General features: G+C 32.6%; 1 protein-coding gene across 1 annotated transcript in view; it reads left to right on the top strand.

The window, feature by feature from the left end:
* Slc6a15 (solute carrier family 6 member 15) overlaps nucleotides 1-23,965 on the top strand; it is a 55,855-nt gene extending 31,890 nt beyond the window's left edge. The window contains exons 3-12 of the mRNA XM_004867532.4: nucleotides 1,234-1,391; nucleotides 1,745-1,871; nucleotides 2,961-3,142; nucleotides 10,155-10,265; nucleotides 13,112-13,353; nucleotides 13,456-13,648; nucleotides 15,116-15,308; nucleotides 17,370-17,529; nucleotides 21,347-21,509; nucleotides 22,596-23,965. Coding sequence (XP_004867589.1) covers nucleotides 1,234-1,391; nucleotides 1,745-1,871; nucleotides 2,961-3,142; nucleotides 10,155-10,265; nucleotides 13,112-13,353; nucleotides 13,456-13,648; nucleotides 15,116-15,308; nucleotides 17,370-17,529; nucleotides 21,347-21,509; nucleotides 22,596-22,979 — 1,913 coding nt within the window. The 3' untranslated portion in view covers nucleotides 22,980-23,965. The remainder of the gene's footprint in view (nucleotides 1-1,233; nucleotides 1,392-1,744; nucleotides 1,872-2,960; nucleotides 3,143-10,154; nucleotides 10,266-13,111; nucleotides 13,354-13,455; nucleotides 13,649-15,115; nucleotides 15,309-17,369; nucleotides 17,530-21,346; nucleotides 21,510-22,595) is intronic.
* The last annotated feature ends 1,861 nt before the right edge of the window (nucleotides 23,966-25,826 follow it).

The following is a 25,826-nucleotide window of genomic DNA, read 5'->3' as shown; positions in this document are numbered from 1 at the left end:
CCTATTGACAAATCAACTAAATTTGAAAGAATGAAAATAATTCATAGGAAGCTAGATATTATGTATGAACCACTATGTTCAGAGAAATTCTTATATACAGAGATTTTTATAGATATCTAGAGATATTGATGTAAGTAATTTGAAAAATCTATTACTCCACTTATTCAGCTGTATAACTGCTGGAACAATTTGAATAGCTTTCAGATGTATTCAATAACATTAAAAATTTTTTAAAATAGGAAAAATCTAATAAATGACCTCATAAAAATGAGAAAATTAGAACCATGAATTACGTGACTGTTACTCTTGGCAGAACCTGGTTAGACAAAATTTCAGATAAGAAATTTCCATGTAGGAATTCCTCCTTAGAGGTTAATAATACTTTGTATAGTTATTCTCATGTATTTTCTTTGTCTGATTAATTGAATTTAATATTTACATTGCCCACCTATTTTGTGGATTTTAAAATCAGTACGCTACTCATAAATCTACATATGTAATTTAACTGGAAAATAGTTATTTCTTTAAGTATGGAAGTTTTATTCACAAGAATAATAACACTCTAATACATACATTTTTGAGAATAGACATTAAATATTTTACTTTTCTCAGTCACTTTTGCCACCCCTTTGAATAGTTTTGGAAAAGTACACTTCTTATATGAAATACATGTAAGAAAAATGACATTTGTCTCTGATGGAAGTTATTTTGCTTTCTTTCTGTCTTTTTTTTTTTTTTTGGTTTTTATCTTTCTATGGTATTATTTTATTTCAGAAACAAAATGTCAGGTTTAATATCATAATATGTAATTCATTTATTAGATTTGGAATGCATGATATGAACGAGTGTAGATAATACTTAAATGACTTCATAAAGATTGTCTGAAAAATTTTGTAGAAGTTTGTGATAGCTATTTCAGCAATTTTAAGGCATAAATTATTTTATTGGAGTATAAAGCTCTTTTTTCAGTAAAATGAAACAAACCATACATATCCTTTTATCATAATTATTTCTATTAGAAATTTTTGTAGTAGTCAAATTCAGACAAAATCTTGAAAGGTTAAAGTAACAAAATTATATTTTCTTCATTTTGAAATTACATTTTCTTCAAAGACTTCTGTAATTTTACCATAAATAAATGCAAATATTTTCTTTTATAAAATAATCAGAATTAGTGTATTTTCTACTGCGACTGTTGAAAGTATAATCTATCTTTTTTTCTTGTCTCTGTAGGTGCATATCTTTTACCATATTTAATACTACTTATGGTAATAGGTATTCCCCTTTTCTTCCTGGAACTTTCTGTGGGTCAGAGAATCCGGCGTGGCAGCATCGGTGTGTGGAATTACATAAGCCCCAAACTGGGCGGGATTGGATTTGCAAGTTGTGTAGTAAGTTTTCTGGTGTGATGTATGCTATAATATTTGAAAGATTTGGAATGGTCTAGTTTACTGCTAAATGAAACACCTGAGTGTGTCGCCACACAACTCTTAGATCACGTTTCAATAAACACTCCAGGAGTATAGACTCATATACAAAACAGCTATAAATATTGGTAGAGCTCACTCTTGTTAATACATGTTCTGATCCCTGTGGAGAGACTAATTTTTAAGAAAAGATAATATATTTCAAATAAAAAATAAAATGCGAAGAATTCTTTAAAAATCTAATTCTATGCATTTTGTCCCTTTTTAAAGGAAGAGGCATGGAAAGTTTAATGTAATGATATTATTTTGTTTTGCAGGTGTGCTACTTTGTGGCTCTCTACTACAACGTCATCATTGGCTGGACTTTGTTTTACTTTTCTCAGTCTTTTCAGCAACCTCTACCTTGGGATCAGTGTCCTTTGGTGAAAAATGCATCACACACTTGTAAGACATGTACAGTGTAGTGTATCTTTATTTAAAAACCATAATATCGGTAAAGGCAAAAATCTCCCGTATCTTTCTCATTAAAAATAACATGGAAAGGGCCGGGGATTTAGCTCAGTGGTTCCGCCGCCTGCTGCGCAAGCGCAAGGACCCGAGTGCGATCCACGGTACCAAAAATAAATAAATAAATAACATGGAGAAATCTTTCAGTATTGTATCATGAGCGATTTTCTTCTCTTTTAGGATTGGCATGCTCTAAGAGATAAACTTGGCATGACCTAATTTTACTAGTTCTTTCCAATTTCCTTACTGCACCTAGGACGTTATGATAAAATACAAACTTCCATTGTAAACTTTTCAAGTCTTTTATTTTGTACACCTTGATTGATGCCACACAGTTTTATTACAACCTACAAAAAGTATAAAAAGAACTGAGTTGAATCAAATGCTTTTATGCCTTTAAATCAATTATTTCATAGTTTTATATTTTAAAATCTTAGGATATAAAGAACAATTTCCTATAGAATAAACAGAGATACATAGTTTAAATGTTTCTAGTAGCCGTATTTAATAAAAGGAAAAAGAAACTGGGGAGATATTTTATTTAATCCAATGTATCTGAAACATCATTTCAACACATAATTATTATTAATATGATGATCTGCATTGTTTTCATGTAGTAAATCTGAAATCCAGTTTAATTTTACATTTATAGAACAATAAAGTCACTTTGGACTAGGCTTATTTCAAAAGTTGCATGTGTCCTTTTGCATATTTGGCAGTGCCTCTCAGGTGTTAATCAGATAATTATGAAGATGAGAGGGTGACAAATGGCATATATTTTACTTTCATTAGAAGCTCACATATGCTTACTTTAGAAACTTGTAACAAGGATATCTTTTGATATTTCAAATTGCTCTGTTGAATTTTTTGGTTTTAATATTCATTATGATTTAAGTGCCATTGTTAAATGGCAGTACTTTTCCAGGAAATCTTAAGAACTAGTTCACTGATTTACTGGGAAAAAGACTGTCTCATTTATAGTTACTTTATAGTCTGAAATGATTGTGTGTTACTTTTTTTCTACAGATATAGAGCCGGAATGTGAAAAAAGTTCTGCCACCACCTATTACTGGTACAGAGAAGCACTGGATATTTCCAGTTCCATTTCTGAAAGTGGGGGCTTAAACTGGAAAATGACGATCTGCTTGCTGGCTTCCTGGGTCATGGTTTGCTTGGCAATGATCAAAGGCATTCAATCTTCTGGAAAAGTGAGTATGTTAGGGCCCTCCTGATTCTTCTAACTGCCATTCCCTGGTACCCCTGTTCCCCAGGCTTTACAAATCCCTGGACAAGCTGCATGTAACTTTCCATTCTAGGTAGTTAAAGACTGGTGAAAAGTGGTGTTTATAAAGATATAAGTTCTTTATAGTAAAATTTAATTTCATGTATAATTTTTCCTTATTTCAACAAAATCTAATTTTTTTGTGCATACCTAAAAGGTCTTTCCTTCTCCTATTTATTTAGTTGACTTTATTGATTCAGTTCTCTGATTACCAATTAGTTACAAAAATGGAAGCTGGAGAAAGTGGTAGAATGAAAGATTTATTCAGTTCTTTTGTTTTAGATCATTCATTCCTCTCTGCTCTAGATACTCCAAGCCATACTTGCACAAATAATATTAGAAAAGTTTAGTGTGGTGTGTTTCTTAATGTTCTGAATATCATTAGGCAGTTATGATAATCTCAGCAAGGAATTCAGAGCAATATAAATGACTAAAGGCCACGCCAACACAGGTAAACTGAAAATTTTAAAAGGGTGTAGTTGAAAAGACCTTAAGTAAATTCTGGATACTTTGATTTCTTCTTGTAATTGTTTTAAAGGATGCATTCATAAAGCAATTGTTATTTGGTAGATATCTTGCTTTCATAATGCATTTTCTCATTACTACTGATATTGTTTTAAAGCTCTCTATGTGTCTCTTGGCTGTACCAAGGCAAGAATTTATTGTTCACTCTTCTCTCCATCTCTTAATATTGTATGCATTCTTTTTTAAAGTGAAGCTGTGATCATCTATCTTTTCAGGCTAACTCATAATCATTAGCATAGATAGAAATAGTAGTAGTAGTAATAATAATAGTGATAATAAATAATTATGGCAAGAATGATTCCGACAATGATTTGTGAAACAATAATATTAGAAGACAATAATGCATGTTTAATTTGCTCTGGGGATGGATAACTACTTTTTATGCTTCAAAAAATAACTCTTTAAGAAGTAATTGTTACACTCAGACCCATTTTACTGTTAAAAAAAGTTTAATAAATTATATAACTTGCCCAAAATTTCATGGAAAGTAAGCCCCAATATTGCAAGTAAAACACTGATCTATCTAAATCTGGAATCCAGGTTCTTTAACTGCAATGCTTTAATCCATGTTCTTTAACTGTTATATTTATTACTACCAAATAGTAAACTGGGAGTAGGAAGCAGAAGGGTAGAAGTTGGTCTGATGTTTGCTTTCTGTTACTTTGTATTTAATTAAAAATATTGAAGACTTGTAAAATTGTAAATTCCAGTTGATTTCACATTTACCTTCCTGCAAGGATCTCAATATTGTTTTTTCTTTGAAGGAGTGAATATGGAAGCACATCTGAATCTTTGTACATCTTTTGAAAATGCTATTATATTTAAGGAGTAAACAAATTCCAGCAATTGTTTTGAGTGCGCATTCTATGTGAGAGCCACATTGCAGTCTGATGATAAATAATGGAATATATTCTTAAGCCAGATCACATTTACATGGTTCCTAAGACAATGGGAATCTTATCAACTATGGTTCGCCAAAGACGTTCAGAAACTAGTGTCCTCAAGTTGTTTTACTATCATGTTCTATTCCTTAGCTTTTTCTAAGTCTTTGTCTTATCACTTAAAGAATTGCTCATCCTTTTTTATGAAAAAAATTACTTATTTATTTTCATATATTAACAAATTAAAGCTGTATGTATTTGTGGGGTACAAAATCAGTGTTATGAGTTTTGAGTACAATGTGGAATGATTAAATAAAAGTCACCTATCAATCACTTTAAATATTTAACATTTTCAATGAGAACATTTGACGCTTACTCTCAGTTATAGTGGTGGTGTTTCCTAATGTCATGTAGTATAAATTTATTAAACAAAGTATAATGCAATTTATATAGTAGCACAATTTATTATTAAATTATAAGGCATCAGGGAGAGTATGGTATTTGGGCAGATTTGAAGAAAGAATAGTACAGATGGAGAGAAAGCTTGATGTAACTAGCAGGAATAAAGATATAAATATCTAAATTGTCAATTCCACAGTCTGGAACAGTGAACAAAATTTAAAAATTGACATTTATGAGGAATAAATGGAAAGCTCTGTGTTGACCTATCAAGTAAAAAATACCTCTAAGTTGACAATCATACGAGTTCAGAGTAAAGAAATAGTGTCAGGCCAATATGCATAATCTTCTTAGAGAATTTAACAGTTGAAATAAAAATATGAGTTAACTTATGTGCTGCATCACAACACACACACAATCACACACAAATATTAATTGGATACAGTATGAACTGAAAGAGGGTTATGATAGTGTCAATGTTCTTTGGGATTTTACTGAAATTTTTATTTTCCCCTTTTTTTATGGAGAAGTAAAATCTTAGGCCAACATATAATTTTCAAACAATTCAATCCAAAGAAGAATAAAGCCATTCTGTCTAGCTATGGAGAACTATGATCCGATATTGGAGATTGTGCAGGGTGGTGGCATGATTCTAAATTTTCAAAGAAAAGTGAACTGTTCAGGAAGGAGATCTCGTAACAGTGAAATCAATGGCCTCAGTAGAGAGCTGAACATCACTGGAAGATTTAGAGGATGCAGCATCTCTTAAGGGAATGCCTGCCTGCCCCGGAGGTGAAAGGTGCAAATGAAAACACCTTAAGGTTTTTTTCTAATTCAAAGGGAATATTTTTTACTAGTACTACTTTGTTATTATTTTCACAACTGTGCTACATACTTTTTGTACATTAGCTTGTTTAATCTATCCGCCCGATGATATGTATTTTCTTATCAACATTTTACTCAAAGTCAATAAGTTTAAAGGAATAAATAATTGGGGAGAATTAAATAACCAGTAAATAGCAGAAAGAGGTAAATATATATAATATGTATGTATATATGTATATGTGTATATATATAATATACATATATATATATATTCATTCCTTGGAAAATGTAAGGATCATGTATTCTTCCCTTACTTATTTAAAAATTATTTATTGAGTACTTTCTATGCACCAGACACATATCTAGCTCTGGAAATATAGCAATGATCAAAACAGACAAGACAACTTGCCTCTCGGAGTTTCCATTCTAGTGATAGAGGCAAGTAAACAACAAATTTATGAAATGCTCACAGGTAACAATGTATACAATAATATACCATGTATATAATAATAAGTATGATAATGTATAAAATGTATATGATCTCAGGTAATACGGTATACAAGTCTTGTATATATACCTTGTTAGACTGAATATGACTTATTTTTAACAATATTACACAGCTGTTTATTTTGATATGAGATTAGAGCAATATGGTTAAATGCAAAGAATTGGTGTTTACAAACATAGATTCCTCTGTAAAGTGCTGACTTTGTACATATTTTTTAAATCTTGGAATTTGATATTTGAGTATTTTGTCTTTATCTTGCTCATAGAACAGAACTGAGGTTTTGAGCTATTTAATATTATTTAAGTGTTTAAATATTGAGTTATTTTTCTCACACTACATGATTGAAATGTTTTCCTTTCTTTTTAGGGAGTTATGTTAGAATCCTATCACTGAATCCAGGTTAATGTCTTTCAGAACTCAAATATGTGTTGAATCAATCAATGAAAATTGAAATAAGTTGATAACATAATTAATATATAATTTTAAGAATACTACGGAATAAATATAGGTTTGTTTGGCAGTTTTGGATTTAGGGAATGTATAAAGAAAGAAAAAATGTTCTCTTTTAGTGTTATTTTGGAGTTTTTGCTTTATGCCAGGCACTGATAGATCTGAGAAGATTAATAGGCTAATGTCTTTGCACTCATGAAAACCATAATTTAATGGTTCAGATAGATAACTACAACACAGTAAGTACAATAATAGAGACAAAGAGAAAGTGCGTAACAGAATTAAGGCAGCCATTGACATTAACCTGGATTTGGCAGAAGGTTTCACAGAGAAGGTAGCTTTTGGGCTACAGTTTGTTGGGTGAAAATTTCACCAGAAAGCTCAGTGAGAATACTGTAGACCTAGAAAATAACATGTGGAAAGCTCAAATATTGCTGAGTACTCCTGTGTGACTTCTAGGTACAATTTATTTAGTTCATGGGAGATAAACTATGAAATGTAAATTGATTACAGATATTTAAGTATCTATGGACACTGGTAAAATGACAGGCGGTTACCAAAGACTGTGAAACATTTGGGGAATTTTAGTATGACACAATCAGATCTTTGGAAAATCAGTTTGGAAGCATGGTGGGTGTTGGATTTCTGGGTTGCAGACAACAAACAGGAAGAATTAAGATATACAGGAAGTTATTGTGATAGTACAAGTTGGTGTGTCATTGAGGATGGAAACAAAGGGGCAGATGTGAAATTTCACAGTAGGAACAATTTGATTAGTAGTCAATTGATTATAGGACAAGTTGAAGAGGGATATGTTAAGTGTGTTTTAGAATTGTTTAGCTTGGGAAAATATAAGTACAAGAAGAATATTTTCTTCCATTAGTAATTAATTTCAAATTATATTGAAATATAAAGATAAAATATAAAGATAAAATAAATAAGTAAACATACAAATAAAAATTTATATTGGAAAAGTAGTAGTCCATATTATTTTAGTATGCAACCTTCATTTTCTCTTTTAAAGTTATTGGGGTTAGTGGAAAGCATTTCAATCATTTATAAGGTAGCAAATTTGAGTTTTGTTAAAAAAAAAAGCCTCAGAGATAAGATTTTGTGCAAAACAGAATTCATGCTGTTGAGTAACCTCAAAATTTGTGAAGAATCATAATAGGTGTAGCTTTAACTTAAGTGAAATCAAGACAACTGATATTTAAAGAATTCTAAGAGTAAGCAGTGAGAATGATAAAAGAAATACTCCATCTGAAAGCATTTTGATAAAAAGGAAATCAAGAAATGTATTTGAAGGGATATTAGCAAAGATTTATAAAATTTGAGACCTTGGAAAATTATGTTTTGCCACCACTAAATTAAAATAATTTAAAATGTTGATTTTATTGTATTGTGGTTTTATCCATGATAATATTTTTCCTTAGGATGCTTCACGTATGCTGAAATATGATTATGAAGTGGAAAAACTGTAGAGGAGGTGCACATTGCCATATTACTTTTTACCATGTTACAACTGGGGTCAATTTCTTACCTGCCTGGAACCATTCTCTGTGTGGCTGGCAGTTCTTCCTCCATTCTTCCCTTCCCCTCTTTATTCCTTCCACAGTTACATATCATGTAGCTGCATTTGGCAGCAGATAGGTTAGGTATTTGAAACACAGTCCAGAACAAGAGAGAAAATGCCCTTCCCTCACAGAGCTTTCATTCCACTAGAGGGGACTAAAAATAAGTAAACCCATAAATGAGTTCATTTCAACAGTGCAAAGTGTTGTTTTCAAAACAAAACAAAACAAAACAAAACATAACGTCATTGCCTCTTCTGTGCATGTTGGTGATATTTTACAGAAAAACACAGAGCTTTATTTTGGATAGCCAGGGAAGACTTTTCAAAGAAAAAGAAGATAAAATTTGAGTAATAAAAGGAGCAAGTTTACCTGCAGATGAAAGGGAGATGTGAGCTTGTTGTACCCACAAGACAGCAAGGCCCGCAGAGTAGAGCTCAGCACCAGACCCTGGTAGGGCAGGCAGGCCTTCCAGTGCAAGGCTTGGGAGGCCAGAGGGAACAATTTGCATTATTTTCTGGTGGTATTGGAAACTCCTAGTGTGTTTTAGGCAGGGAATGATATAACCCTAGTGGTAGCCTGGAAGCTAGTCAGCAGAATATTACAAAGAGTGCAAGACTATTTCTAGATGCTTCACTTCAATAACTGAATAGAGAGCGGCACCATTTCCTGACATAAAGAGGGTAGGAACAGCTTTGAGGGAAATTCAGAAGCTTGCTTCTGGACCTGAAACATTTCAGAGATCTATTAGGTTTCCACATGATGATTACAAGGAGGCAGTGAATGTCTGGCTAGGACAGTTACCTTCAGTGATTACTATTTACTGAACTGGTCTAGTTAGTGGTACAAATTGCAGAAGCAGAAGGTAAAACATTTACATAGTTGTTCAGGATGTAGGAAAGGCTTAGCATGTAGACAACTCTACTTTGCAAGATTTACAAAATCAGAGTGAAGCTTTGCTTAAAATAATACTTAAAAAATAAAAGTAGTTTCTAATTTATTTTTGCCTTTGCTTAGTTTATGAAGTCTAAAGAATCAACAATTTTTAAGCTACACAATACCTATGGACTGTTTCAAAGGCGATTAGATAACATTTATCTACTATTGTGTTTACATTCACACAATTACATATTATTCAGCCATTACACAATGCAATTCTGCCATTTGCAGCCACATAGGGATGGAATTACAGGATGTAAAGTGGAAGAAGTCTGGCACAGAATGACAGATAGTGCACGTTCTTTCTCATTTGTGGAAGCTAAAGAAATTGATCTCTTAGAAATAGAAAGTAGAATAGTGATCACTAGAGGGTAGAAAGGGGAGACCTGAGGGGACTAGATAACAAATACCTACATCTGATAAAGTAGGAGAAATAAGTTCTAGTGTGCTATGGTACAATAGGGGGATGATAGCTCACAACAATTTATTATACATCTCAAAATAACTAGAAGAGTTTTAAATTTCCCAACACAATATAAGTGGTTTATTTGATCATTACTCAATGGATACGTATATTGAATTAACACATTGTATCTCATAAAGATATGCACTTGTTATGTGTTAAAAACCAAAAGTTTCCAATTTTTCATTAGATGTCATATAGGAAGTTAAGTCTCAGTCAAGAATGAAAAAACCTATTTTTGAAGGATGGCTTTAGAAGTCATCAATGGTATTTTTAATCATTCTGGAAAGAGTGATTGTCCACACGTAGTACAAAACATAATTTTATCCATTAAAATAGATGTAGTATATCTTATTTTTGTTTTTCTTTCTTTGCAGATTATGTATTTTAGTTCTCTGTTCCCATATGTGGTACTTGTATGCTTCCTAATCAGAGCTTTGCTTTTAAACGGTTCAATTGATGGCATTCGTCACATGTTTACTCCTAAGGTATGTACCGAATTTCTATTTAAGGCTTGTGATAAGGAAATGATTATTTGTTTTTGTAAAAATATCCCCATAGTTACATTTAAGAGCTTATTGATATAATATATGTATTTTAGACTTTTAAATTAACCAGGCTAGAAAGATGAGAGCTTTTTTATAACTATAATTAGATACATATATCTATAATTTTAAATGTCCCGTTTTGGTTCTAAAGTAAGACTATCATTAATTTTAAAAATCCTTTATAACAAATTAACTTCTAATTATTATATTAACTTTTAAAACTTTAATTTTCATTTACACTTTCCCTCTATTTCAGTGTTTCTTAAACTTTTTGTGTCGTAGATTCATTTGGAAAACCAACAATAAACTATTTGATTAGTTTCTCAGGAGATTGATGAGCAGATCATTTGAAATCCATGGGCCTTACTATATTCTAGGATAGTGTCTTATAAAAAACCAGTGATATTTTTGTTTTTGAATCATTTTGAGGTTTTGTACCTTCTGAAATAAAATTTATAATGGTTAGTTAGCTTGGAGACTTTTATAAATATAAATTCATTTCAAGGAAATTCTAGACAGCCTTCATAGAGGGATAGGAATTTAAAGTGATATTCAATTTAGTAAAGTAGAACTCAATGTTGGGCACATAGAACCTGTTCAGTCTTGTGAACCTAATCATAACTTGTTATTGTGATTTGTTAGGAAATGCAAATGAATTTTAGGGTGTATATATTTTTGTTATTTTTAAAAATGAAGTTGTGCATCACTGTTAGTTTGCTAGTAATATCATAGGCAGACATAAAGGTACAACAATACAGAGTACAATTTCAAAATTAGTGCAGAGCTTAGAAGTTGAAGGGTGAATGTATAGCCAGTATTGTGCTGAGTTGGGCAGAAGGGATTACTTTCTGTGGAATTCTTTGTCACTCTTGCAGCTGCCTTGATACCAGGTAAAAGAAGCAGTGTTCTTTGCATGTCCAGCCCTGAGTTGGTATTCATTGTGTAGTAGCAAAAATGCTAACATCGCTGTCTGGTTTTCTTGCCTAGTTCAGAAGTCTTGCTTAACACTTAGTCCTTGGAACCTCTCCACTAGAAAGCTAGTTTAATTTGATAAATTTCCATGATATTTTAAAATTAAAATCTGTTTCAAGTGGTTAATGAACAGAAATATTTTCTTACAGTATTGGCTATAATCTTTTATGGGTTGATGACAACCAAATTCTATGTGAATTTCTGGAATGTATCTACTTTCCAAGTTGGCAGTTACTTATGACAATTAGAATTTGATATAATACCTTAACATGCCTCCACTGTTTAAAAATGCAGAGTGAATTAACATTTTTAGTGTGAACTAAGTATTGGTATTAAAAGGTGAATTTTTTCTTTAGCTGGAAAATCACTGCTGATAAGATACTGTATTAGGTCACTCATGTATGTGACAGTTAATATAAAAATGATAGTGTGAATAAATTACTTTGCAATTTGCACTGTTTACATAGGAAAGAAGGTATCTAAGCTTGTAAAATATTATGAAACAGCTAATGGAGATTTAGTTTAGAAACTGCAAGCTATAGGAATGATGTCTTTAAGAAGTAAGTTTTTCCTGCCATCTAGTGGGTGAAGTCAAGATGGACAGTTGAGTGCAGTTTAGAGATCAGCATTCATCATAGACTCTTAATGTAGGAAAGGACCAATAAATGATATGACACCGTACTAGTTCATAAATTATAAATAGATTCATGATTATGTTTCATGAGAATATTTCATAAATTTCAAAAGTAATAACTTAATTGAAGCAATAAATCCAGATATTTTTGAGAACATTAAGTTTAGAAAACTACCTATTTTCATATTTTATTTCTACCCAAGAACTCCTGTGCAACCCTAAGTAGGTTTCTTAGCCTTCCAAAGACTGAGATAAAGTAGCATTAACTTCATGGTTGCTAAGAATATTAAGTGATATTAACTATATAAAGTGCCTATCAGCTTGTCTACCTTAGTATAATTTATTTATTTATTCAATGCTTAGAGAGACATAGGTTTAGTCGTGCATTTCTTGTTACTCTCATTTTTCTTCTGAGGAAGCTAAAACTAAGAGAGGTCATGCCAATTGCCACAGATTGCAAGATTATTAAATTATTTCATGGCAGAATCAGAATCTGAACCTGCAGATTTCATGCTCAAACCATGTTTGACATTACTCTCAATAAAGGCAGCTTCACTGCAGTAGTTAAAACATGTAAAATACCAGTGTAAACACTACTGTTACTGAAATAAAACTTAAATGTTTAATGACATTTATGAAAGATATGGCTAGTCTTAATTGTTCTATTGAAAATACTTGATTATATCTTTAGCATATTTGATAATTATCCAAGAAGTCAGCACAGTCCTTTGAAATACACGTTCACAGATTAGAGCATAATAACTTTGGATCTGAAGGGTATGTCAGATGAATTTCTTCCATTTTCAGAATAAAGATTTATGGGAAACTTGTGAATGAGTGAATAATACTAACTGAATATGCAAAGTACAAAGTTAAACTCTGCAAAATATAATTGCTACCTGATTCAATCACTAGATTTCCACTGGAAAACATTAAAATTAAGTGAACATTAGTGAAGTACTTACTTAGCTTTGGTAATAATTATTTCATTTGCTTGATAGTCTTCCCTGTTCAAAAAACAAAAACAAAATTAAGAAACAAACCCAAAGTTTGTTTCTATGTAAGAAAACGAACTATCTTCAAGATTTAAGTGTGCATAAATTACAGTTATCCAAGCAATGTGTTAATTATAATTAAATGTACTTGGTAGCTGACTTCTATTCTGTTTCATTTCAAACAGCTTGAAATAATGCTGGAGCCCAAGGTCTGGAGAGAAGCTGCTACTCAGGTGTTCTTTGCCTTAGGTCTTGGATTTGGTGGCGTCATCGCCTTTTCAAGCTACAACAAGAGAGACAACAACTGTCACTTTGATGCTGTCCTGGTGTCCTTCATCAACTTTTTCACTTCTGTCCTGGCCACACTGGTGGTGTTTGCAGTTCTTGGGTTCAAAGCTAATGTCGTAAATGAGAAATGCATTGCACAGTATGGATAATCAATTTCCATTAGCTTGTGACAGCATAATTTTGTACAGAATATTTGCCAGTGAACCCCAAGTGCCCATTCTTATGTTGTTCTATTTTTCAGAAACTCAGAAATGATCATAAAATTTTTGAAAATGGGAAACATCAGTCAGGATATTATTCCCCATCATATCAACCTCTCAGCTGTTACTGCAGAAGATTATCATTTAGTTTATGACATCATTCAAAAAGTCAAAGAAGAAGAGTTTCCTGTTCTTCATCTCAATTCCTGTCAAATTGAAGATGAGCTAAATAAAGTTAGTAGACCATGTTGGAGGAGTGAAATAATTGTCATTTGGTTAAAATATGTAGTATCTAGTAGATTTCTTTCAGGAAAATAGTCTTCAAAATGCCTAGAGAATTTTGTGTTGTTTCAAACTTCACATTCTTCATTTCAGAGAACATGCTTTGTTATTGAGATTTGTTTTACTTTGGAAAGCAATTTCACTCACCCACACTAACTTAAAAGATGAATATCAATAAAGAGATTTTCATCATAGAAAGATTAGTCAGATATTTATATTGGTATAATACAGAATTTGAATTGTAATTCATTTGTGTATACATTGCATAGTTGTTTTGAAATGTGAATGATATTTGAAATGGTCATTTAATAGTTGTTTTCAACTGTCTTATATTTTAATAAACAAAAAATTGGTGGACAGTGATAAATGTACTTTTATTGGCTACCATTGTCAACTTTTATTGTGAAAAAGAAAATACAATGTAGAAATTGGCTGTTAATTACTTGAGTTATGATAACTAACCATACTTGAGACTAAACATAAAGAATTGTGTGCTTGAAATTGTAGTTGAAGCCATCATTAGTATAATAACCTTAAATTATCTAAAAAAATAATTAATTTTTAATTAACTCTTCAAAGATTCTTTTTTAATTTCTGGTCTACTTTATGAAATAACACAACTTGAAGTTTGTTTATGTGTCAGTTTGTTAGAAGTTATTATTTTAAAGAACTCAATATTTTATGATATTTATAAAAAAATAAATTCACATTAATACATGCTAGAAATGCGATTTAATTCTGCCTGACTGGAGAATTTATCTTTTTACCCATTTTCTTATTAATGTTAACTGAAAATTCATTGAATCTCTTTAAATTGTGAAAACTAGTGCATCAGTCCAACACTTTTCAGCAGGGAGATAATTCCAGAAATAGAAAAGTTAAGACATAATAATGAATTTTTGAATATTGAATATTGACCTTTTGTAGTCCAGCTATTCTGTTCCTAACCTTTTATTTTGTGTTCCCATTTTCCTTTTAAATTAAAGCCATTTGTTATCACAATCTACATTTTAATGGGAATTTATTAAGCTATTTTATTTATAGGGTATTTATGTTTATATGATAATAAGTTACTATTTATATTTAGAAGATTTAAGAGATCCAAAACTAATATGTAACTTGTAATACAATTTATCATTCCAAGATCCTTGTGAAATGTTTAGTACACTACACAATGTAATTGTGTACTCTGTTTAGAAATTCTAAACAGCTTCACTATTTGTGTTACTTGGTCTAATTAAATCTGTATTCTGAGAGTGAGAAGGTTATCTAACAGGTTAAAAGTGGATGTCACCCTATTTTCAGTGACCCCTGGCTACCTGGGTATTATTTAGAGATTTCCTTCCCCATTGTAACCGATGAATAGAGCTGTCACATAATATTGGTCTGGATTAATGCTGAGTTTTCTGTATTTTACAGGCTGTTCAGGGAACTGGTTTAGCTTTTATTGCCTTTACAGAAGCAATGACACATTTCCCTGCATCTCCCTTCTGGTCAGTAATGTTTTTCCTCATGCTGATAAATCTAGGACTTGGCAGCATGTTCGGGACCATTGAAGGAATCATCACACCCATTGTGGACACTTTCAAAGTCAGGAAGGAAATTCTTACTGGTGAGCTTTTACGTATTTGAATTTTAATTGAACTGATACAGGCTATTTTATTCTTAGTGAGAGATTAGAGATACAAGTAGGGAAATTAACTTTTGGATTTTAATAATCTCTAATAACTATTATATTTATAATATAAAGCATATATTTAATATAAATTATATTTAATTATTTATTAATAACTGTCACTACTCATTAATAGTAATGTCACACATTACTGACTTCAGCAATTTGAGAAATATGCATATATCCTGAACTGTATATATATATATATATATATATATATATATATATATATATATCCATCCTGAACTCTGTTGAACAAAAAAATGATGAACTTCTTTATCTTTTTCCAGAAAGCAGTTTCTACATCAGAATATCGGTATTAATATTCTGCCTGATGTAAAGGCTAAAAAGTCATCATTGCTCCCTCATATCCAAATCATCCCTTCCTTTAGTATAGAGTTTGTAAAGTTAATGGAAAAGAAACAGTGTAGAGAGAACTCACAAAATGATGTCTGCTATCTCCCACTCGAACACTTATTTGAAAAATAATATCTTGCTCTATCTGTGTGTTGGGATCCTAATTACCCTTAAAATCATATTCGAACTCCATGTTACCTCATCACCTTTGAGGTGTGTTTCTTTTTTCTTCAGTGTAGTAAGACTTAGAAGAGGGAATTATTCATTATCTTCTCCTCTCACCTCTCCAGCAAAACCCTGAGTATCTATAATATGTACAATGCACTTTCTTCCTATTTGCCTTAAATTCTGTGGTGCAGTTAGGAGAAAGTGAAACTGCCATTGGGTGTGGAGTCAAACAGAGTTGGGTGAAAATCTCAGTTTTGCTATTTCCAGCCTGAAATTTTAAGTGGGAACATTTAAATTCTTCAGGGTCATTTATCTCATTTTTAAAATAAAGCTTGCAATATATTGTTTAATGGAGGTGTTATATAAATGAAGCAAGATTATTGAAATTTACTGTACATTGTGAGCAGCATTTACAGTTAAATGCAATAGACTTCCAAGTAAATTTGATTTTTTCTTTTCCTTATTCTCTGCTTACGTGTGGTATTTATTTCTATTTGAAATAACTCATAGCACTAGCATAGTGCTTCAGAGATGGACGTAACGGCTTAATGTAACCCATACTTGTTGAGATTCTTAAGAAAGCCTCACATAATTGAATCCATGATGTCTGCTTTCTCTTCTTCTGAACTGCTTTTGGATACTGTACTTCTTTTTATGTTACTCATCTCTGCTAAAAAATAAAAGAGTGGTTGAGAAACAGAATGTAGTCTTTATGTCTTTAGTGGACTTCTCTAATGAGGAGGAAAGAATAAAGAATTTAGCAAAAATCTAATATGTGAATTCCAAAAGGATTCTCAGTTTTTGTAACAGCAAGAGTTTAGAATTTATGCAGCTACCTCTTGGATATTATTGGGGAACAATTCTTTTAGATGGTTCTTAGTTGTTACTTTGGTAATTACATCGCTCAGTTCTGTCACAATTAGTTTCCACACTACCCTGTTCAGACAAAGATATGTGTATTGATGCTCAGATTTTTCTGGTTATGCTTTAAATATTACCATATTTCAATCAAATATATAAAGTAAAAATTTTATAATCTTATAAACCATGCTAGTTTCATTACTAGTTAAACCTTCCATATAGATTTTAAAACAATAGAAACTTATTAAAGGTAGCAATGGTCTCTGAACATTTACTGTCTGCAAAGATCACTTTGATATTACTAATAGAGGCAGGGTATAGAAATTTATACTTTTAAAAATTCCCTCAATTTGGTCTTGTTGATAATTTGTGCTTGGAAAATGAGATTTCACAGACTCAGGGAGACTTGTTGATTTACAGGGAATTTATATTCCAACTGAGGCTAAACCCAAGTAACTTAATTCACTAAAGGTAATATCTTAGAGTATTAGGAAAGGCAATGCCTATGATGTATAAAAGTTTAAAAAAATCATTTGAACATAATTCACAATGAACTTTAAAAGACTTAACTTTGAGCAGGGCCTCATTTTTTCATTTATTCCTTTTCTTTAGTTATCTGTTGTCTTCTTGCATTTTGTACCGGTCTGATATTTGTGCAACGCTCTGGAAATTACTTTGTTACAATGTTTGACGATTATTCTGCTACATTGCCTCTGCTGATTGTAGTCATTTTGGAAAATATTGCTGTGAGCTTTGTTTATGGCATAGATAAGTAAGTATGTTTGCTTTTATACCTTCATTTTTGATCCCTATTTTAAAAAGAGCACCTATTAATATTTATTTCATCTAGGAGGGGATAGAAATGAAGAAAGGAATTTTTTTTACCAAATCAAATGGTTTATAAGATCTTATTCATTCAACAATTTCAGTGAGATCTTACTGTTAAAAGCTCCAGGCTCAAATGGAAGGAAACATATTTAATAATTGTGTGCTCTTTAGTAATATTAGTAACGTAGGTGTGTGAGGAATTAGCTCTTATGCTTCGTATGATGCACTATAAGGATGGCAAATATACCTATGAAAAATGCTCCTTTTCACATGTCCTCAGGGAAATACTGATTAATACAATAATAAGACCTACTACACATCTACTAGGATGGCCAAGATCCAGAATACAGGATGTGGAACAACAGGAACTCTCATTTTTTTGCTAGTCGAATGCAAGGTGGTATAGCCACTTGAGAAGAGGTTTTGGCAGTTTCTAGTGAAAATGAAGATATTCTTGCCACGTGATCTGGCAAGCACATTCCTTGGTATTTACTCAAAGGAATTGAAAGTGTATGTCTACATAAGACCCTTTACATAACTGTTAATAGCAGCTTTTTTCATAAATGCCAAAACTTGGGAGTTACTAATATGTCCTCAGTAGACCCGGACAGTGGAATATGATTCATAGCTAAAAAGGAATGACCTGTCGTGCCATGAAAAGAACCAGAGGAACTGTCAATGAATACTACTAAGTGATGGCCTTCTCTCAAAAAACTACATCATGTAGGAGTCTGCCTATTTTTTCCATTTTGGAAAAGCCCAAACTATGGAGACAGTAGAAAGATCAGTGGTTGACAGAAGGGAAGGAGGATGCTTAGGTGGAGCCCAAAGAACAATGAAACTATTCTGATATTATAATGGTGGATAAAGGTTATTTATCAGACCTTTGTGTAAACCTATGGACCGTAGAGGACCAAAAGTGAAGCTTAATGTCAACAATGAATTCTGGGGTATAGTAATGCAACAACACAGGTGCATCAGTTGTAACACATGTACCCTGATGGAGGCTGTTGATAATGGGGGAGGCAAAGGCTACATGGAACTCTTTACCGCCAGCTCAGTCTTACTGTGAACCTAAAACTGCTCCCAAAATAAAGTCTGTGTTAAAGAAATACTCTGTGGTAACCAACATCCCTCATGTCTTGCAGATGGGAAATTAGTTCATGTATAAGAGGACACAGTGACTTAGTCATAGAGCCAAGAGGTTTTTGCCTGACCATCATTTCAAAGTCAGGTTTCTCAATACTCTACCAAACTACCCATGATTCCTAACCTGCACTGTGATGGAGTCTGATTTTGTTCTTGGACTGTTCTATGAATCAATAAATTCACTACTTAGATTTCCATTTCCACAGTAAATCATTGCAAAAAACATATTACAGAGTATCTCTTTTAAAATTAATTAATGTTACAAAACAATAATCATTACAACAGTAGGAATATTACTGATGATAGAAACATCTATTGTATTTCTATTGTGAATGAGGTAGTGTGTGCCTGCATTGTTCATGATTCTAACAACAATCTTCCAAGTGGCATATATCTTTTGAAAATAACAAAAATGAAGCTCAAAGAAATTAAGAACCATTAAAAAGGTGAGAGAATTATGACTTAAAATGAGATCTGTTAGTCTCCAATAATCATATTTTGTCTTGCAAGGCAGGTCAGAATTCTCACATCAAAAATGCTCCCATTTAATGACTTTTTCCTTCTTTAAGATTCTGGAGTAACTTTTTAGTTTTCTTGTTCACCTTCAATAATTTCATGAACTCAGTTCTGCGGAGTGCCATCTGGCACTTTTACATGTTTCCACAGAAAGTTGACAATCAAAACTCAGATTATGGAAAGTGGAAATAATTCAAATGGGAAAACCTATTTGATCATAGCGATTTAGTGATTAGGAAAACTACGTTGAAAATAAAAATGAGGACTCTGTGAAGCTGAACATGATGGCAGCCCAGTTTTTTTTTTAACCTCTTCAATGACAGAAGAAAACCAAATACACATGGGCATCAGCAAGAAGATAGCCCTGTGAATGCTCACATAGGAAAGAGTAGGGATAAATTGTCAGCCACAAGGAATGTGTAGCATTGGATCGGTAAGCAGGAGGGCAGAGGACATGAAGCTGGGCTTCTGACTCCTTGCTGCCATCCACAGCTCCTCCCTGCAGAGGGTGGCATCCTACCCTGAAATTGCGGCCTAAGGTGGGAGAAATTTCATTGCTTTTAATTTCAAGGACTACAAAAGATCAAATACAATAGTTATCAATGCTGGAGCAGTCTGCACTCCAAAACTCTTGACACTAACAAACCAAAGTTCCCCTCCAAGGCTTAAGTGCTACAACAAAGCTAATGTTGGGAGCAAGACTCAAACTTAGCAGGACATTTGCCAATGCAAAAAGAAACAAGATATGAGGAGTTGGGCAGAAGGAGTAGATCTCATTATGAAGTGAATGCTTGACTACTTTGTGTATAAAGAAGGGGACTGCTTACTCCTCCTTCCTAAACATGAAGGAAAATTTATTTCATTTAAATATACTCATCTTGAGAAAAGTTATTTTAAGAAAAAAAAAGAGGAAAGGAGCAGCAGTATAATATTCCCGAAGGCATTCAAAGTACACAGCAAACCCAAGGAAAAACTGACAGTGTTTCAAAATAATCTAAATCAGTCTTCAAAACTGATAGATGCTATAGAAAGACAATGTAATACCAGAATCACTTCAAATTGCAAAATATAATAATTAGAGGAAAGAAGATGTGCAGACAAAAGTCGTGGAAGTGAAGAAATAATTCTGAATAAAATTAAAGTACTTTAAAAATGGAGATCAAATAAATGGAATGCCAAACTAGAACCACAATAGCTAATTATTTGAGAATTAGATGATAGAAAGTAGATATTAAGGAAAGATGAAACTATATATATATATATATATATATATGGAGAACAAATATAAAACTATAACAAAAACTTACCTGAAATAGGTCAAAACCTGGATGTTGAAAAGGCACACAGACTGATTTTCATATAAATATTAAGGGAGTTATGTCATGGCTATCATATATGTGTTGACTGCATTACCATTGTACACCTAAAATTTCACGTAAACTATACCTCAACAACCTGACTTTAAACAATTCCAGCATAAATCTAATTATGACTTCTAATTCTAAGTCTGATTTGTGGGAACTATGGGGGTCAAATGTACTCATGAACAACCCTGTGGGGATGCTATCAGCAAAATCTAGATTTGGAGACTGTAGGACAGAGTACCCAGGGAATTCAACAAAAAATAGAAGAAAGAAAGACACAAAAGAGACTAGAATTAAAAATGGACTTGTGATGCATTGATTTATTACAAAATGTGGACCTTCTTCCAACCAGAGTGAGATTTCAAGAAAATACAAACATCAATTAGGGATATTTGATAATATTGAGGAATTATTGGTATGTAAAAATGATATGAGTTTTTTAATATACTGAAGAGAAGTGTACATAAAATAGGAGTTATCACTAAAAGGAGACTTTTCAATAATAGGCTTAAGAGGGTTTTTGCTAAATGAAAAACATAGTACTTATCGGTTCCGTTTGACTTTTTAAAAGTTTTTAGCTTATAAGTCATTTTCTAATATACATTTTTGATTCTGCATAAAGTGTCGTAAAGTATTCATGCTTAAGTCTCTGTCAAACCATTTATATAATGCACATTTTAAGGTATAGCAGTGTTAACTTGATGAATCATTAAATGCTTTTTTAAAATTCAGGTTTGTAGAAGATCTGAAAGATATGCTGGGCTTTGCTCCCAGCAGATATTATTACTATATGTGGAAATATATTTCCCCTCTGATGCTGTTATCATTGCTCATAGCGAGCATCGTGAACATGGGATTAAGTCCTCCTGGCTATAATGCATGGATTGAAGAGAAGGTAAAATATAAAATAAGAACATTAGATTTTTTAAAAAGGTTTAAGAAAAAGTGATGTTAGAAGTTTTCGTCTTGTTTTCTTAAGTGTTTTGGCCATTTGCCAAATGGTGCTGCTTTTATGCAAAAATCTTAAGTATTATAATTTGCCACAAACATCTAAGAATTTTTGTGCATTATGAATTTGTTAAACACATAGGGATCGCTGACCTTGCCCTTATTAAAGCAGAGGCATTCATCTTGTCACTTATGAGCCAGTGACTACTGGATTCTTGACTCCATATTTAATCAAACCTCCAGAAATATTTTTTGATATACATTTTTAAAATTGTATCTCTGGAACTATACAACAGTGAAAAAAGGCATTAGCCATGTAATCATAATTTAAATAAGTAAAGTGAAGTAGAAAATTATTTTTCTATTTCTGTTTTGTTCTCTGTTAGCAATGACTTAAAATTCAATCTGAATTAACCCCACAGTAATTAATATAATGTATTGTGGAATCAGAGTGCTTATTTACTGAGATGCTTTTGTCCTGTATCCTACTGCCAATAATTCTATATAATAGTCAGACTCATGACTGAGATCTAAGTCTGTCATTGGTACTCAAAGCCATAAGGCCAGATAGCCTCCAAAATTTAGGTTTTCAGATATTTGAAAGAGAATGTGGCAAAGAAACAGTTATTTATTGCTTGATAATAAATTCCCCCAAATTTAGTGACTCAAAGTTGTGGTGATTTCTGGGGAAGCAGGGATTTGGCCAACTCATGAAACTGCTTTCAGCCTGGAGAACTGGTCTCTCCTCTCCTAGCCCCTCCTCTGCTCTCCTCTCCTCTCTCTCTCAAATCTCATTAAAGGATTCCTGGAAGCATAATGGATTCCGGGCAGCACTCTTAACAAGCAGAAGCAAAACTACAGTGTCTTCAAGGCCTAGTCCTGGAAGTTGCTGAATATACCTCTCACTGCTTTCTATTGATCAAAGCAAGTCACAGAGCTAGTCCGGGATTCTTTGCTGACAGAACTGACACAAATATAATTTTTCATGTATGTGCATAGGAAGATTATTAATAATATTTTCTGACCTTAACAGGCATCTGAAGAATTCCTGACCTATCCATTGTGGGGAATGGTTGTCTGTGTCTCTTTGATGGTCCTTGCAATACTTCCTGTACCAGTAGTCTACGTCATTCGTCGCTGCAACCTCATAGATGACAGTTCTGGTAATTTAGCATCTGTGACTTATAAGAGAGGAAGGGTCCTGAAAGAGCCTGCAAACTTAGAGGGAGATGATACAAGTCTCATTCACGGAAAGATATCAAGTGAAATGTCATCTCCAAATTTTGGTAAAAATATTTACCGAAAACAGAGTGGATCACCAACTCTGGATACTGCTCCTAATGGACGTTATGGAATAGGATACTTGATGGCAGACATGCCAGATATGCCAGATATGCCAGAATCATCTGATTTGTAGCCTGGGGGAAATCAACAGGCCCTATGTGGTTCATTTGATCAATGAACATTGGCTCTACTAAGAGAAGCATTAGGCTTCGCTTATCAGAGGGCGATCTCAGGTGTCTTATGGCTGTGATCTGTAATCCTAACAGTACCTGTCCATTCAACTAGAGCATTCCTTTGGATTCTTTGGTTTACATTTATGCAGAAAGTATTACATGCAAAGCTTATGACTGAGGTCCATGTTTGTCTAGATTTTTAAAAGTACTTTTGGTGTATTTTCAAGTATTTCTATCTCTACAAAAACAGGTATTACCTCAGTTTCTAATAATTTCTGGATTTGATAGTATTGGCAATTCAATAATGATATAACTTTAAAATCTGTAAATTTGCCTTTGGGATAACTCCCAGTATTACAATGAGCAGTTGTATAAATTGGTGCCTCTCAGCACATTTCCATGAATATATTGTGTAGATAGGCTGTATTTATTTTGTTAGCATTGATACCTTCTTAGGCATTTAGTTGAAGAAAACTACAAAATATTTTCTTATGTAATAGCTGTATAGAGCAATAGTATCAAAGATAAGAAGGCACTAATGCTGGGACGAAAGGTTAGATTTAGAGGTGGCTGGGGACAATGTGAATGATGGTTGGAAATTTTGTGTAAAATACATGTATGAGAATGATTTTAAGAGTGAGTCACTCAGTACCCTCAAGAATTATGCAGACTTTGGATTTTTCTTATATCCTGTGCCTAAAAACCTAACTTGATATTTATTGTGGTTTTAAGATTACTCATAGTATATTTATATAATATACTTACAATGTATATAGATGTATATTAGTACTCTAAGTACTGATTTGAAAACTTGAAGCAAGATGGCATTTTATTTCACACATTTCTGTTTTGCTTCTGTTTTATGCAAATATAAATCCTTTTTTAAGTGATTGTCAAAATTGTATGGCATTACATTTTAATCTACAAATAAAGTTTAAAAATGGCATGTGTTTTTCACAGTGGTTTTGCTTGTATCATCTGAACTGGATCATTTTGCATTTCAGACAGCACTTAATTAATCATCACATTCCCAGTAGGATCAATAGATTGATTAATAGAGCTACAACCACTTCAGAGACAAATGAACAACAGAGTATTCTGGTTAAATGTTATTGTGATGCAGTTTCACAGCTCTTAAAGATACTTAAAGCTTTCCAGGAAACCATGTGTACAGTTGAGTGCTTGTTGCATCAGTTCTGTCTCTGAAGTTACAATATTGTGATTTTAAAAATTGAAATTGCTATATGTATGGGAAATGAAATTGTTGTACATATGGCAATAGATAAAACAAAGGATCCCAATGTAGCAAATTTTCAGTGTACCATACAATTTTATGCTTTATATTAGATCTCTACATGTATTCATCTTACATGTCTGCAAGTTTCTTTTGGCTTACTTTTCCCTCCTCCTCCCTTCCACAGTGTCAACCCATTGTTCTACTCTCTGTTTCTACTCATTTTACCTATTTTACTTTTTAAAAGATTCCACATATCAGTGACACTATGGAATTATTTTTTCTCTATCTGGGTAATTTCACTTAGTATAATGTCCTTCAGCTTCACTTATGTTTTTGCAAATGATCACATATCATTAATGTGGAATAATGTGTCATTGTTTGAATATGCTTCAATTTCTTTTTACCCATTCATTACTTGTTGGACTTTTAGATTGTTTCCATATCTTGTCTACTATAAATCATACTACAGTGAACATGGGAATAAAGATATCTCTATGAGGTGCTGATTCTATTTCCCTTTGGTATAGTTAAGAGTTTGGTATGTGCCTTGCACTAGGAAATAGAATTATGAAGAATACAGAAGTCTTTTTTTTTTTTTGGTACCAGGGATCGAACTCGGGTTCTTGCGCTTGCGAGGCAGGCGGCAGAACCACTGAGATAAATCCCTGGCCCCAGAAGTCATATTTTTAAGACAGAAAATGATAGAAACTTCTTCTAATGCCCTCATGTGGTAGATGAAGAAGTAAAGCCAAAGAATTCAAACCAAAACGAACAAGAGAGAGAACAAGTTCTCTCTATTTTGCTTCTTTTGTGCTGGTAATTCTCAAGTTTTCATTTTTTGATTTGTTTGCCTTTCTTTCAGGTTCTATTAACTACTTTAGTCTTCGTACTAAGCCGAGGTATCATTTAATTAGAATAAGATGTTACTCACTTTCCCTTCAATGAGAGGGCCTTGGCAGTAATACTCATATCTGCCTTCTCTCAGACACTGAGGTATTTTGTGAAATATCCTTCTCTACACCTAAATTTTGAGGCCACTTGTCTTTGTATCATTTTCCACTGCTTGTATAAACTCAGGCCTCAACTTGCATCTGTATCTTACATAGCCAAGGATTGTTTGCTTTTAGATGTAAGGGACACTGGGAAAAGGTGAGACGATTAATATAATATTCAGTGAGGAATAAAAGGACAGCTGAAACAACGTACTCATTGCTAAGTGTTATATTCATGACAGAGCTCAATATATTGATGCAATTAAGTCTCAGGATGCAATTTCATGGGAATAGATATTTTTTGTTTGTGTTTATATGTATTTTTGAACCTTTTTTACTTTTAAAAATTTATTTTTAAGGGAAATATAATAATTATACACAATTATGGAGCACACTGTGATAACTTAATACAATGTGCAATGATCAAATCAAGGTAGTTAGCATTTCCATCTCCTTAAATATTTATTGTTTATTTGAGTGTGAAGCATGTAAACTCTTGTTCTTTGTAAAGTTTATAATAGCTTGTAAACTACCATCCTGCACTGTACTGTAGAGTACTAGAACTTACTCCTCCTATC

The sequence above is a fragment of the Heterocephalus glaber genome, unplaced genomic scaffold (assembly GCF_053883595.1).
Source record: "Heterocephalus glaber isolate CG9 unplaced genomic scaffold, H.glaber_assembly_v1.0 deba00001572, whole genome shotgun sequence".
Taxonomy (NCBI): domain Eukaryota; kingdom Metazoa; phylum Chordata; class Mammalia; order Rodentia; family Bathyergidae; genus Heterocephalus; species Heterocephalus glaber.
The sequence above is the reverse complement of the archived record's forward strand: the minus strand, read 5'-3'. Positions and strand labels throughout refer to the sequence as shown.